The 16,679-nt window shown below is 34.3% G+C and overlaps 1 protein-coding gene across 1 annotated transcript; it reads right to left on the reverse strand.

Moving 5' to 3' along the window:
- Positions 1-7,889: 7,889 nt before the first annotated feature.
- LOC111367597 lies at positions 7,890-9,699 on the reverse strand. The gene has a single exon (XM_022988553.1). The coding sequence runs from the start codon at positions 9,614-9,616 to the stop codon at positions 8,369-8,371; it is 1,248 nt and encodes a 415-aa protein (XP_022844321.1). The 5' UTR covers positions 9,617-9,699; the 3' UTR covers positions 7,890-8,368.
- Between the last annotated feature and the right edge of the window lie 6,980 nt (positions 9,700-16,679).

The raw sequence follows: 16,679 nt of genomic DNA on the forward strand, positions 1-16,679 counted from the left end.
CTTATAGAAAATCTTCGAGTGATCCTTATATGTATAATTTTATAAACCTAGATTTGCTTCCGAGGTTGAATGGGAACCCATAAATATGAAGTGAAGTTTTAACAGCATGACTCCACCATTAGTAACTGAATTAACATTTGTAGTTAAAGGTAGGAACCAACTTTTTTCATTTTAAAAGGTTAGATACTAACTTATTTCCAGGATATAAGTTGGGGACCAATAGTGCAATTTATTAAGAAATTGGAGATGATCGTATATATCTGCCAATAGACGAATAAGGCTGTTAGAAAGGCCCAAAAAAAAAAAAAAAAAAAAAAAAAAAAAAAAAAAAAAAATACAAAAAAAAAAAAACCACAACAACAACAACTATTACATAACAAAGTCTAAAGATATAAAGCACCTAATTAAAGAGTCGACTAATATTGCATCGTATATACCAACAATCAACGAACGTTGTAAAATGAGACATTAGCAACATGTATTTTAAAAATATTATCAAATTTCAATTTTGTTAACCAATGACGATATACATTTATTAGAATTTTGTGATGAATCCCTTTAGCTATACTCAGTTAACGAATATTGCCTTTAACAAGTGTCAACAAAATTTTTGGTTTCTCACTGATATTGAATACTTTCAATTTTCTTTTAAGTTACTGCAATAAAAACCAGAATATTAATACATGTTGATGGCGAGACTAGCCTTCAAAATACTCTTGTGAATAAAATAAAAGGCCATTCTCGATATTTATATTTTAGTACTCGCATTAAAAAATGACCTTTATACTGTCTAATTTTTCCATAATCTTAATTTTGAGAAACAAATGTTTTTTCCTAAGCCCATATATGGGATGAAAAATAAAAATATAACCATGACCAAATAATTTAGATAGTACAGAGCTAAAGCACATGGATTCCATGCTTTTTTTAAATGATCGAGCCATCTCCCACCGCCCAATGCTCTCGTTAGCCCTTGTTTGAACGCCATTATTTTTTCATTAAAATATATTCATCAATAGTGATTTGATTCAATTGTCAACCGCACATTTTTCAATAAAATAATATTACACGCAAATTCAAATTTTTTTCTTTTTTTTAACCACACATTTTTCTTCATAACGCTATATCAAAATGCATTTTTGGTAAAAAAAAAAAAAAAAAAAAAAATTTTTTTGGAAAAAAAAAAAAAAAAAAAAAAAAAAAGGGGCTCAAACAACATCTTATTGGTACCCTTTCCTCCATTCACCAAAACTCCAAGACATAAAATATAAATAAATGGGAACTCCATTATAATAACATTGGTGCTAGTGGTACATAGGGGTGTACCTAAGCGTGCACACCTCTCTCACATGGGGTGTGAGATCCACCCAAATAAAAAACACTTATTCGGGTGAATTTCACACCCCATGTGAGGGGGATGTACACCTTTAGGTACACCTCATTATGTACTACTAGGTTAATTTCTATAATAATATGTTGAGGCACATGAAAACTTAAACATGACATTTGAGCGAACTTCAATGTATAAAATGACAGCGGGTTAAGGGCATTAACCATTTAACGCTATGCAATATTTGTCAATATGAGTCACGGAATTGAGAAAGACATAGGTAATAGGTTATTAAAAAGTTGTAAGACCATGTATATGGTTAAAGAAGCTAAGCCGCAAAAAGTTGAGTTATCAACATTGATATTGATTTACACATAAACAAGAAAGTTTGAAAATGCAAGTGAAATTTTGATATAAACCTCTTCCCGAATGATGATTTTCGCATCTACTACCTACTCGGAATAAAATTCAATGAGATACAGAGAGATTGTGTCGAGTCATATCTAGAAAGATGATGAGATGAGATTCAATATGGCCAGAAGTAGGTCAAGTTTATGAATATGCAAACCAAACAAAGATTCCATGAAAACTGCAGCTCAATTCAGATAGTTGAAAATTAACAGCAATATGGGCTTCGACCTTCTCTGTAATATTCTAATTATTATATATCAAACAGCACATGGGAGGAAGATGCAACTTATAGGCTATACTGCATATATGCCAACCTCAAAATACACGTGTACACACACACACACACACACACACAGGGAAAGAGAATTATGTGTGTCCGATATATATTGAATTTTGAGGAGGGGCCACATACAATTATGTTAGATAGTATTTGTCCTTCGAGTAAATTTATTTACACGTGTCATTTGGAAATAAATTATTTATTCGTTAATTTATTTTCAATAAACTGCAGCAGCCACATACGATTATGTTAGATAGTATTTGTCCTTCGATCAAATTTATTTATACTCGTGCTATTTTGAAATAAATTATTTATTCGTTAATTTATTTTCAATAAACTGAATACGTTAATTTGAGTTTATATTTGTTCTAAATCTTTTTTGACATTGTAAATCGAGTACTTAAGTTGTTTAGCACGAAAATATTTGATTTATAATTCGATCTGAAATTTATAATTCACAATCGATAAATAAATACGGACACTTTATTTTGAACATCTCAACTTTATTAAATTCATCTTTGAGTTTTGTAATAAGATTGAGAGACATTACGAATGTCATGATCGGACCACGTAAATTTGATTTATGGTATTGACCAAACAAAAATTTATGGTACATGGGATCTTAATCATGAGCAGGTAATGAATTTTGATTATTAATGTGAAGTTATTTGAGGCATTAATGAGAATGTGAGATCAAATTACTAGTTATATCTCAGTGCCTAGAGAATTAAAGTGAACTAACATGGAGCATACATTTGCAATACGGAATTTGTCCCTATTTAATAGACATGATGATGATCTCAATAAATTTTCTAGTGGAAAATTGAATTCGAGCTTAGTAATTCGACATTGATTGTTGTATTATGATGTGATTACATGGAACTACATATAGAAAATTAGATTTGAGGATTTATGAATATTTTAAAAAAGAAAAGCATATTCATCATTTTAGTCTTGTTACAAATATTCAAAATGTTCAACGAGACAATATGTAATTATTGATTTTACAGTTTAAGTAATTTCAATTGTCCTAAGGGTACACTCCTTTTTTCGTGTAATAGAACGGGATTAATTAATTATTTCGACCGATCAATACTTGCCAATGTCAAAATTAATTTATTAGAGCCTATTTAATTGAATCCGATCAAATCTTTTTCAGTGGTTTCAACACAAGAATTAGGATAAAGTTATAATGTATCATGAATTGTAGTGAAAGTGATTAAATTTAATTGGACAAAAACATGTCAGCCAAGCAGCCATGTCTACTAGACACGTGACAGTAGCGTACGCCATGTGCGTGTCCATATATATGGGTAGAGAATAATTTGAAAAATAAAAAATAAAAAGGAATTTTTTTTTTCAATATTTAAAATGTGTTCCATATATAAAGTAAAATCTCCCAAGTAGTCATTATGTCCGAACCAAACTAATTTTATTACTGTGAGGAGGTTATAACTTAATACAAGTTTCAAAAAGGAAAAAATTATGTGTAATTTATTATGCAATAATATATAAAATATTATCATTATAATAAATCGGATTGAATTGACATATATCCATATTTGCTTCATTTCGGGTCTTCATTGGGTCATCGGACCTAGACCTAAATTCATCTCCCATTAATTTCATCGGATTCGAATCAAAATCCAATCTATTGACAACCTTAAACATCACCTAGTTCTTGAATCAAAATATCAATTTCGAAAACCTCAAATTCAGATTTGCTCCTTTCCCGGGTTTTTGTTGTGCTTTTCGCAAACTTGGTAAAAGGCTTGATTAATAGGGTAAATCTATTTACAAGGAGTTTCGTAAATTGAGAGGGAGCAAATATTGCTTTGAGGACAGCATGTCCACCTCCTTGAATTTTCCAACATAAGGTGTCTCACTCCATCCGAGCCTGGATGACCTATCCCGCTTTTATAGGTTTACACGGTATTTCTTCGCCTTTTGCTCCTCCCATTTGTAAGATGTGATGAATGCTTTGTGGCATAGTTTTCACTTCCAACGATTCAGAACTACTAGAAATGTGGGCACGCAATAGAGTAAGTCCAACAGCGCAAGGAAATCGCTAGTTTGCAATCCCCACATTAGCAACACACTGAACAAGATAAGACAACATGGTTCAGATGCAGTATGTTGGTAAAACCAGAAGATGGAACTAAATCTCAAGCTATGACAGAAGGCAATTCAAAACTTGGAACAACCCCAAAATGAAAGATAAATAAAGAGTTCGATCCCTTGCAAGTAGGGATTTGGGCAAGTACGTTTTGAAATATGAAGTATCGAGCACGAGATAAATTTAAGTCAATATTCTTCCTCATTCAGCCTTAATAAGAAATAGTCACAGAGTGCAAAGAACAATGGAGAAGATTGAATTCACTAAGGCCAATTTTCATCCCTGCTCGACGGGTGGGTCTTGCAGTCAAACTCCCAAGGAATTTTGCTACCTTAGGACCGTTATAATTATGGCCACCGATCTGTTAGGACGCCTCAATTACATACATCACTACACTTTTAGTTGACACCTATCGAAGAATCCTTCATTAATGGTTGTGAATGATTGATTTTTTCTACTTGGATTAGATTAATATCGGTGGATCATTTATTAGTCATTCACTATTTCAATGATCATGTCCCTTAATCAAGAATGTTAACCATTCAAGAATTGAACAATTCTTTCCCACCACCTCATATCATATCCTTATCCCTGTCCAAATCCCACTCCCCCTCCAAGTATCTCCCCATACTTCTCCCCCTCGTCTTCATGTTCCCCTTGCCCCTATCATCTTTCCTTTGCCCAGGAGTTCCCAAGTAGATAAACAAGAGGAGGAGACTCCTAAGCCCTTGAGTTCAGGTGGGATTGGTGGCACTAGGGACACTGGCAAAGGATAAGGGAAACAAAATAACCTCGTGAAAACCATTTTAATAAGGTTATATCAGATATTTGAAGTCTAGAGAAGGCCTTTTTCAAAATAAAATAAAGTCAATTATAAGTGGACGATTTTTCACTTTGACCATTAAAATAAAGATCATTTCAAAAAATTCAGCAAGAACTAAAGCCTCGTTTTATCAGCATGATACAAAGTGCATCGACGATAGGCCATACCCATGGTTTTAAGGAATCACAGGAGTCATAGATGAAACGTTGACTTAAGGGAACTCTGTAACATTCACCAATAATAAAATTATCTTGATTTTGCATGGGAAAAATTAACCAAAATATATTCAGAAGCCAAAGTATTCGTGCACCAATAACCGTTTAGCTTCAAAACGAATAGAAATAAAATTTAAAAAGGTTGTTTTACATGTACATAATAATTGACATAATGGTTTACCAACAAATGATATAGCTGAATTTAATTAAATCAAAATCTCATCAATCAAATAACTTCCCCACTTACATTTTGACAGCTCATCATTATGTAAATAATTATGTACAAGAAACATTTTCCAATTTAAAATATTCAAAACACGAATAATGAATAAATGTTTTCTAAGAGCAAATAGTGTATATGAGACAATATCTAATAATGACTATTAGACATAAATTAATTAGTATAGGATGCACCAAATCAATGTTTCTCGATTATATGTAAGACAACGTTGAATGAAACAATCAAGATAAGTACAAAACTAAGGGAAGACCTAGGAATCGAACTAAGAAAGCGGAATGCAACATGATTTTGATGGAGGAGTGCAAAAACAAATCAATGAGCATTAGAATGCACAAGCTATGATGATAACCTTCAATCATATAGAGATGGCCAAGTTTACTCGAGCTTTAAAAAAATGCGCAAGTACATTTTTCAAGGAACAGTTAAAGACTCTTCAGAAGAAGTAGGTTCTTGAACATGATCTTACAAAGACACCGCAACGGTCTTCTTCACCCTCGTTCGTTTTTCCCTTCCTAGTTGATGTCCCAGTCCCATATTGTAATATATTAAAGCAGTGCCACAGTCCACAGAAAAATACGCCCATCTCTGATGTAGAATAAATCAACTCTGTATTGCAAAAAAAAAAAAAAAAGAAGGGACTTGTACGACTGTTGAGGACTCACCACTTCTAAAACAGTCAACTTCTAGTGTCCATTGTCCGTTTTCTAGCTCATGAACCCCACTAAGTAAACATGGTAAAACTGGATGATGTGAAATTCATACTACATAACTCCTTTTACTTTATTACTATAGTTATATTCATATAATCATTATCCTGCTGGCTCTTGACTTGAGCTTCACAGGCTACTTTCAGAAGCAATCTTGGCACATCCTTCGACACTTTTTATTTTGCATGCACATATGGAAGTAAGAGACTGGACTGAAAAATATTATCTGTAATGATGACAAAATATATACACATTCTTTCAGACTAAGAATATTGAGGACTAACCACCCACTCAGTGGTGCCCTGCCCATGAGCGAGGAAGGTGACCGCCTAAGACCCTACTTTGATGAAAGCCCCAAAATATGTAGGGTTAATTGATTGGTTGAAGAAAAACGAAAATTATATTTATGAAATTCTTTAAAATAGAATTATCAATATGTTTACACGAGAAATTAATAAAAATTGAAAATACAAAAAATCTTTAGAAAAAACATATAAATGGCATAGAACTTATAACTTACATTTATTTATCGTATAAATATATCACAACCATTACTCTCTTTCTAAGTAATTTGACCATTTATCTTCCAAACATCCATTTATTTCTTAACCAAACAAAAAGGTCTCTTTGTTTAGTCAAATTCCATGTCCAATAGTAATCCACCAAAATTTTTTTAACCCAACAAAAAATGAACTATCTCAATTTGAATTAAAATTTGAAAAATTCAATTTAGCAGATTGGTGTGGTCTCATTGCCATTATTATATCTTACAAGTTTCTTTCTTTCTCCCTTATCTTTCAAAACATATATTCCATAGTACATAAATTGTTATTATTATTGTTCTCCTTTAATCTCATGATAATAGCCCTTTTTAATGGTTGTTGAAGGTACTTTAAATTTAATAATTCTTTGTTCGTGTACATACTTCTTATTTGCAAGTTAATTTAGTTTGAATTAATATAAAATTAGAAGTTCATTTATATTTGATCACCATTTCCATTATTTTGTTATATTATCTCTCACAATCAACATTTTCCAATTTTGTACATAAATCACTCAAATATATATTCAATTTTGTTTTAAATAGTTGCGGTGAGAAAATGATCAAAGAAACGAACAGACTCCTTTGCCATTGCATTATAATCCTATACGCCAAACTTCACTTATAATTTGTATAGCGTGTTAAAATTTGATACTTCTTTATTTTCCTCTTCAAATTCTGGGGGCTTAGTTTTCTATATTATATTCTTCATTATTATATTAAAATTCTCTATAAGAAGGCTCAATTAAGAATATGATAATTTTTTATTTATTATTATTATTATTTTTTCAATAGGCCCATATTTGAAGTTGGCACAATGCCCCAAAAATATCAGGGCTGGCCATGCACCCACTTCCTTCTCAAACAACCCACTCCTAGCGTTGATTGTTCATTATCTAGCTCAAAAAACCTGACTTACGAAACATAGAAAGAGTGGGAGAATGTGGTCAATTAACCACCAGCTTAAAGCACCTATATTTTTTCGAACAGCCTAAAAAAGAGAGGATTATAAAGGTCCATACTACATAACTCTTTTTACTAGATTACTCTAGTTATTCATAATATCGTAATCCTTCCAGCTTCAGACTTGAGCATCAGATCCAGCACATCCTTCGATCTTGTCTACTTGCGGGATCATATGGACAAACACGCTCAATGGCAGAAAATTGTCTCAAACAATGAGAAAATAAATTCTAGTTAATAAAAGTATCCCAGCACTAAGAAAGGCAATAACAACTGCAGAAGTCCATTCCGAAACAAACAATGTTCTATCATTCTAGTAATACAGAAACACGGTAGCAGTAATCATATTTAAACCGGGAAATTTCCAGCTTGAAATCAAGATTTGCCAATAATTAGCTCATTCTAACACTACAAATTCAAATGTGCGGTTAATAAACCACAGAACCCAAAATGATCTTATCCTTGTTCAATTGTGTGTTATCTAAATATTTGAATAACATAACAGAGAGAGATATATATCTAACTTTACCGAAGAAAAAATTTAGATCAAGAGTGCATCAACCTATGGTGCTGTTTTTGGTTCCAAGACAAACAATGCCCCTTTATTCAGCAGTAGAAAGGAATAGCCAACTAGCCAATGTCAAGAAATGAACTCAGAAGAATTCTTCTGTGTGACAACAGAACTAATGTCCCAACAGTACCCTTAGCACCTGGAAATTTCTCAGGAGAAAATCATTATAATCACACTCTTACAGGTTTCTGTAGAACAGCAGACAAATAAACCTCAGATTTCCCAGAACCATTTATTTTCTCTCCCACAACCCATTTGAGTTTTTTATATCCAAATCTTTCAATCAACAGAGTGAGATCCTTTTTCTTATCCTCATTGGAACAATAAAAGTTGTCTAACCAAAACAATCCTCCGGCCCTTAGGATCCGGTCGATATCAAACATCAAGAACTCCAATTTCTCTGGCCTACCCCCAACATCCAGTCCGCTCCCCGCACGAACTAAATCGAACACGTTATCATAAAATGGGAACCTATGATCGAAACTCAAATACAAAGGGAAAATCCCTCTTGCAGCAATGAATTCATTAAAAGGTGCATCAATATTCAAAGTGCAAGTCACCACCGTCACATTTCTCTCAGCCATTCTTGCAGCAAAAGTTCCCGACCCACCCCCAATATCAAAACCAATCCTAATCCCACCACTTCCCATTGCCAAAACATCATCAATAAGGAAATCATTCTTGCCTCTTGTCTTAACATATCTTTGGGTTTCATAACCATTAACTATATCAAAACAACCAGCACAATCTCTATTCAATTTCTTACTATTTAAACAAGCCAAATTCTTGCATCCAATACCACTCCAACTATAAATCTTTTCACTTACATTTTTCCATAGAGAAGAAGGAAAAGACTGCAAACCCACCTTTGGAATAGTCTTTGCAAAGCACCTCCTTCTTGGTAAAGGCTCGCATCCACGCTGGATCAGCTTTTGTCCAAGGCTCCAATCATCAGGGCAAAGTCCATTGACTTTGTAATTCATGTACTGAGACAATAAATCCTCAGATTTCCCACAAAAATGGCCCACAGATGCCACCATTTCAGTGATCCCAGTTCTTGAATCTTTCCCCAATGGTAGCTCACGGTGATCCAAGAAAATTTTCAACTCATTTGGAATATTGGGTTTCGATATATCAATGGTATCAAAGCCTAAGAGCTCTTTCTCCATCTGGGCTAACTTTTTCTTAGAAGATTCAATCTCCCGTAGGATTATGGACACTTTCTCTGAAATTAATGATATATCTTTCGGATTGTGATGGTGGTGAAGTTCCTTTGGCGAGTATGTAAACGCATAAAAAGCAAAAAGATTTGTGATTATTACAGAAAAAAGCATCAGTAGATTAACCGCTGAAGAACATACTGATGCCCTCTTGAATCTTGCTGTTCCATCTCCTATTTTTAACGAAACAGAGCCCATTTTTCCACACGAGAGAGAAAAGAGTGTAGAGAGAGACTGCAAAGCTGAAGTGAAGTAAGAAGTGTGTTTAGAGCACAAGCAAGCGGCAGAGGAAGGAAGTAGATTATTACAATAATTTCAGATCGAAAAAGGAAATTCGTGATGAGATCCGTGTCGGCCGAGTTTGAAAAATTGCACGATTGGTCCCTAGTCTATTATTTCAGTATAATTTGTCTTTTAAATTTGAAAGATGAAGCTCTTATAACTTTTTAATATGATTGCATAGACGAGCTTCATGGAAGAAGCTTAATAAATTTTAACTAAATTTCATGTGACTCTCATAGAATATAGCCTCACTTTGAATTTGAACCCAAATTCTAGTTCAGATTCAATCCTAAAGTTCTAAAATTAAGCCCCCTTTTAAACTACATTATTGTAAAAATGAGAATAAAAAATATAGTTATGGATGAAGCTCTTATAACTTTTTAATATGATTGCATAGTCGAGCTTCATGGAAGAAGCTTAATAAATTTTAACTAAATTTCATGTGACTCTCATAGAATATAGCCTCACTTTGAATTTGAACCCAAATTCTGGTTCAGATTCAATCCTAAAGTTCTAAAATTAAGCCCCCTTTTAAACTACATTATTGTAAAAATGAGAATAAAAAATATAGTTATCATAGGCCCCACACAAGAGATAAAAGATTAAATATGGTGGCTTGATATGATAGATAACGATCATATTTTTCATTTTAATGAGGAAATAATGAGGTTCAAATAGGACCTAAATATGCGAGCCATGTGATAATTTAATGAAAATTTGTATGACCAATTATGCAACTAGCCCTGTTTGAGCCACATTTTAGGAAAAAATGAATTATTCATGTCAAATCATTGGAAAATGTATGGTTAAAAAGTAAGGAAAAATTTTAAATTTACATGTAATATTATTTTATTAAAAAATGTGTGATTGAAATAATGTCAAATTACTGCTGAAAAATATATTTTTTTGAAAATAATGTGACTCAAACAAGCGCTAGTTATAATAAAGAAAAATCACTAGTGGTCAAACATCTTACATGTCAACAAACTATAAGAAAAAAAGTTATTGTTGGTCAAACGACTTACATGTATATACATATCATGTGAGTCATTCAATGTTGATTTTTTTTTTTCAATTTAATAGGCAATGTATATTTTTTTATTTCAATTCGATAGTTTTATTTCGAACCATGGCCCAAGTTATTCCCCCCGTTTAGTAAATGTGTTATCTAGAGCCAGTTTGATGCAAACTTAACAATAAGTTTAGCAAAACATTTCAAAAGATTTATGACCTTAAATTACTTGCTCTAGATTTTTTATGTTGGCACAAATTTAAACGTCTGGTTACACATTGAGACTCGCGATTGGTTTTGATCAGGATTACAAATTGAATGGTCAAGCTAATATAAAATGCAAGCGGATGGTCAACGTAAAATAAATTGAAGTTATATGAACAACATGAAATAAATTTATAAGTTTCAATAGGACTGATTTACTCTTTTCAAATATGAGAGACTGACTTACAGCTGATACAATGAATTCGAGACCAATTGTGCAAATTTTTTGAACGCAGATCTTAGAATGTGGACCGTCCACGTGTGTAGTGATGGGAAAGGCCAAATAATTGTGGGGTCTACTTCAAATTATACAAACAACATCCACTAAAGTTCCATGCGTCTTGAACGTCTACGGATGGAGAGTTGACGGCTGTGATTACATGTTTGATTCAAAGTTCCTGAAAACAATGACCTTTCCTTAAGATAATGTCGAAACTTTTACGTGGCATTGTCCACGCTTTTGGGTAAAAGCTAAAAAATGAGGGATACCTGTTGTTGAGGTTCCAAAACTTTCAAACAATGATAGGCTTTCTCCTAATTTTTCAATTGTTGCAATTGTTATCTCAAACCTTTTAAATCGTAACAGTTGAGGCTCCAATGGACGATTTCCATCCAATCTGTCGTTAGTTGACCAAAGAAAAATAATTTTGACCATATTTTACTCAATTTAATAGGGCAAAATAGTAATTTAATATTTTCCCATAAAATAAAAATAAAGAAAGGAAAAACTATCTTCTTCATCAACCCCACCCCACCCCATCACATCCCATCCCATGCCATCCCCATCAATCCAAAACTAGAAATTTGCCTCCATCACGCCTACTGCCATCGCCCAACATCGCCAATGACGCCATTTCAATCGACAACCGTCACCACCATCATCAACCGCCACCGCCATCGCCACCGCCATGAACCTAACCAAATCAGCTAATTAAAATCCTCCCCACCCCACCCAAAACTGACCGCCAACAACTCTCCCTCTACAAATCAAGACATCTGCATTGGTGGTAGAGAGTTGGAAACCATGAAAATAAATTCCTTATTAAACCAAGAATAATCACCCCAAAAAATGAATAATCATCAAAATGGTCAACCTTAGATGTCATCCCACATCGATCCGACGTCGTCTCATGATGATTTTCTTGACCAAATGATGTTGGCTGTCCCATCTTCGAACTCCAGTTTTAACTGGGATGTGTCCTCTATCGCTACTTGAGACGATCACGCATCGTCGTTGACTTTACTTAGCTAATTTGAAGACCTATCGGCGAAGTTGGCTTTAAAGCTGAGGCAAACCAGATCAATTGGGCGGCCAAGGCCTTGATGCTCCAGCAGCAATTGACACTGTCCAAAGGGAGTTTGCATTCAAAACTCAAAACCTCCATTCGATTGAGAGAGATTAATAGAAGATGCAAAGATAGTAATATAAACCAACAAGCAAAAAAAAAAAAAAAAAAAAAAAGGGGGGGGGTAAAAAAAAAAAAAGAAGGGAGGGGATTGAGGACAAGCATGAAGTTATTCCTTATGTGGTGGTAGTCGAAGGAGATGGCGGTGGTGGTCGATGGCGATGGCGATGGTATGGCGAATTTCTAGTTTTGGGTTAAGGGATTAGGATTGGGGGTAGGGGTAGGGATAGGGGTAGGGGTAGGGGTAGGGGTGGTAGAGAAGAAGATAGTTTTTCCTCTTCATTTTTTTTTTTGGATTTAATGTTTTAATTATTTTTTGTAAAAATATTAAACTACTATTTTGTCCTTTTAAAATTGAGTGAAATATGGTAAAAATTAATTTTTTTGCATCAACTAACGACAGATTGGATGAAAATCGTCCAATGGGGCCTCAATCCTTATGATTTGATAGGTTTGGGGTGACAACTGTAACAATTGAAAGGTTAAGAAAATGTTTGCCATTATTTAAAAGGTTTGAAGTATTAGCTACAATTATTTCTTAAAACAATAATTTAAGTTCATGTCTGAACTCCCTTAAAATATATTTTTAGGAGAAAATATATATTAGAATAGTGATTAAAAAAAGAAAAAATTCTGAAGTTACGTGTAATAATATATTATTAGAGAATGTCTGGTTAAAAAAAGAGAGAAATGCATTTTAATAAAATGGAGCCCAAAATAAGTACAAGAATAAAAGGTGTTGACCTCAAAAAATGTGCTAACAAAATTCAGCCACGTCATTTCCAAATAAGTATTACCTGTACACTGAACACCATATTAGAAGACAAAGATCGTCGATAAAAAAAATGTCCGATAATCGTTTGCACTCCGACGATCAAATCAATAGTTGTACAAGGATAAAGTGAGTGTAGGAGGCAAGAGAGGGGGGTTTGGTTAGGGTTTGAATGAACATACATTAGTTGTGAATGGTTTACGTGGGTATGGATGTCAACGAACTGAGTCAGGGCGGCTCGCGAGCAGAAACTTGAAGCTTAAGCTCCACTCGAGTAAAAATGGTTTGAACTTTTTTTAACTTGAGCTGAGCTAAGCCAAAAAAATCTAGGTTCGGCCTGAACTTTTGGCTCGACTTTACTGAACTGAGCCAACAAGCTTTTTTTAAAATTTGGTACAATTGTAATGTTTTTTATAGAATTTAAAATTTGTGGTATATGAATTATAAATTAACAAATTTTAAATTAAATAAAAGTTATAATTATAGTCAAAAAAATGTAACCATTTCAATTAAATTTAAATTTCAAATTTGAAATATGAATTTTAAATTGGTAGATATTATGGCAGCTACAAGCTGCCTTTAGGTAGCAGATGTGGTTAAAGCAACGTTTTCATTTGATTTTTCTTTTTTGTTATAGTTTTGTAAGCAGTTTTAGTTTTTTCCCCCTAAGGCTCAGTTCATTACGTCTAGAAAATGGCCCATGGCATGGGCTTGGGCTCTATCTAAAGCCCCAAAATGGGCTCGGCTATAGCCTCAACCCAGTTCCTCTGAGCCACGAGCCGCTCAAGCCAACGAACGAAATTTCCACCCTTGCACATATGTTAGTGGGTCGAGCTCTGGTTCAATATGAAACTGTTTAATTAAATAGCCCGATCAATTAAATATTCAATGCCACATCAGCATATGTGGGACCCTCTTCGTCATGTACATGCCATAAAATTTATAGGTGTAACAATAGTTCCAAAGTTTGAGTTGTACTTTCATGTACAGGTTGAATTTCGAAATATAAGTAGTCAACTAAGTAAGGTCTTACAGACTGCATCAGAAATACAAGTAGCTCCAGTATGAGGACTTTCGAACTGCTTCAAAAATATCTGTTAGAGTTTGAATAAGAGAGGGCTCAGGGGTTGCTCTAAAAAATAGATATCACATATGATTTGTCAAAATTTCAGCAGCATCTTTTCTGTAATATGGACTAAACCAACTTTTCATGGGAAGCATTTAATTTATTTAGAAGCCTTAATTTAAATGTTGAGTTGTTCTAAAGATACTGAAGTGATGCTTTAATTTGGCTGAAATTTGATACAAAGACGATGCTCTGAAAGGTTGAAGTTATGCTTCAGTTTTGCTGAAATTTGGAATGTAAGATCACTTTTTGACGCTTGGGAGGCTTCTCCCATGATTTTTTGTACATTGGAGACATGTGCTATCCACTTCAACGAATTAGGAGGTGGTCTCCTTTGGGATCGAACTCTTGACCGAAGCGTCCACGTTTTCTTACGCGGTGGATGCTTAATCTATACAGAGGCTTCTCCTATGACTTTTCGTACATGAAGCCATGTGTTATCCACTTCGAGGAATTAGAAAATGGTCTATTTTGGGATCCAGCTCTTCATCAAAAGGTCCACGATTCCATGTATGGTAGACGATTCATCCATGTAGAGGCTTCTCTCATAGCTTTTTGTATATAGAAGGCATGTGCTATTTTTTCAATAAAATCTTTTGCATGCACAAGTTCCATCGTACCATTGGTTCGTACTTGAAGAAATCCTAGAATTTCGTCCATTTTCTAGGTTTGGGAAAGTGTGGATTTTTAAGAACGAGAATCTTATGATATGTTGAGAATCTCTTGGACTCTCATATCGATCTGAATGAATCATCCTTTCCACGAAGGTCAATCTTTGCCCGTAGGAGGTGGTCAACTTTAGGACCCAACTCTTCATTGAAGCGCCTATGCTTCCTTGCATGGTCGATAATTCATCTATACAGAGGCTTCTCCCATGGCTTTTTGTACATGTGAGGTATGTTCTAATCCCTTCGATAAATTAGGAGGTGATCCCTTTTGGGATCTAGTTCTTCGTTGAAACACCCAAACTTCCGTGTATGTGGATAGTTCACCCACGCAGAGGCTTCTCACATGACCTTTTGTATATGAGAGGCATATGTTGTCAACCTTAAAAAATTTGGACCCAAGGCGCACATGCTTCCTTACATGTCGGATGGTTAATCCATTTAGGGGATAATATAAGCTCTCTGAAGATAATTAAATGTGACATAGTTAAAGCAGTCGATGGAGAGGCATTATAGGCTGTTTGAAGATAGATATAGTTGTGTTACAGTTAATGTAGAAGCGTAATGATCTCTTTGAAGATAAATGCAGTTGTAATGAAATATCTCATATGGTAAGGCATCTTACAAAGAGAGGAATAACTATTGATCATGTAGCTTTTTCGAACTATTGGAGACTTATAAGTTGGTCTCGAGTAGAGGTCTCATAGTTGGGATCGACGATAGTGAGGGAGTGAGAATAAGTATCTCACGAAGCCAGGAATAAACATCTGGCGAGGTGGGAAATAAATATCCAACGAATAGCTCTCGAACAATTAGAGTCTTATAAACTGGCCTTGGAATAATGAGATCTAACAGCTAAGCTTGATGATGGTGAGAAGCAAGGAATAAACATTTCGCGAAGTCAAGAATAAGCATCTGATGAGGTGGGGATTAAACATCCCATGAATAGTTTTCGAACTATCGAAGTCTTATAAGTTGGCCTCAGAATAATGATGTCTTATAGCTATACTCGACAATAGCGAGAGACAAGGAATGAGCATATCGTAAAGCCAGTAATAAGTATCTGGCGAGACGAGAATAAACATCTAGTGAATAGTTCTCAAACTATCGAAGCCTTATAAGACGGCATTGGATAGAAGAGGTCTTATATCTAAGCTCGACGATAGCGAGAGGCAAGAAATGAGCATTTCGTGAAATTAGGAATAAGCATCTGGTTAAGCTGAGAATAAATATCTTGAGAATAGCTCTCCAACTATCAGAATCTTATAAGATAGCCTTGTATAGACGAGGTCTTATAGCTAGCTCGACAATTGCAAGAGGTAAGGAATGAGCATTTCGCAAAGCCAAAAATAAGTATCTGGAGAGGTGGAAAATAAACATCACGTGAATAAGTCTCAAACTATCGAAATCTTATAAGAAGGCCTCAGATAAACGATGTCTTATAGTTAGGCTTGACGATAGTGAAAGGCAAGGAATGAGCATCTTGCAATGCAGGGAATAAGCATAAAATGAGGCAAGAGTAAACATACCGCGAATACTCTCAAACTATTAGAGTCATATAAGATGGCCTCAGTTAGACGAGGTCTTATAGTTGGGATCAACGATATTGAATGGCAAGGACTATGTATCTTGTGAAGTCATGAATAAGCATTTGGTAAGGCAATGAATAAACAAAACGCAAATAATTCTTGAACTATTGGAGTCTTATAAACTAACATCGAAATAACGTGATCT

The sequence above is a fragment of the Olea europaea genome, chromosome 18, assembly GCF_002742605.1.
Source record: "Olea europaea var. sylvestris chromosome 18, O_europaea_v1, whole genome shotgun sequence".
NCBI classification, from domain to species: Eukaryota; Viridiplantae; Streptophyta; class Magnoliopsida; order Lamiales; family Oleaceae; genus Olea; species Olea europaea.

Excerpts from the sequence above, each read along its gene's own strand:
- LOC111367597 (XM_022988553.1), bottom strand. The coding sequence starts at position 9,616 with ATGGGCTCTGTTTCGTTAAAAATAGGAGATGGAACAGCAAGATTCAAG.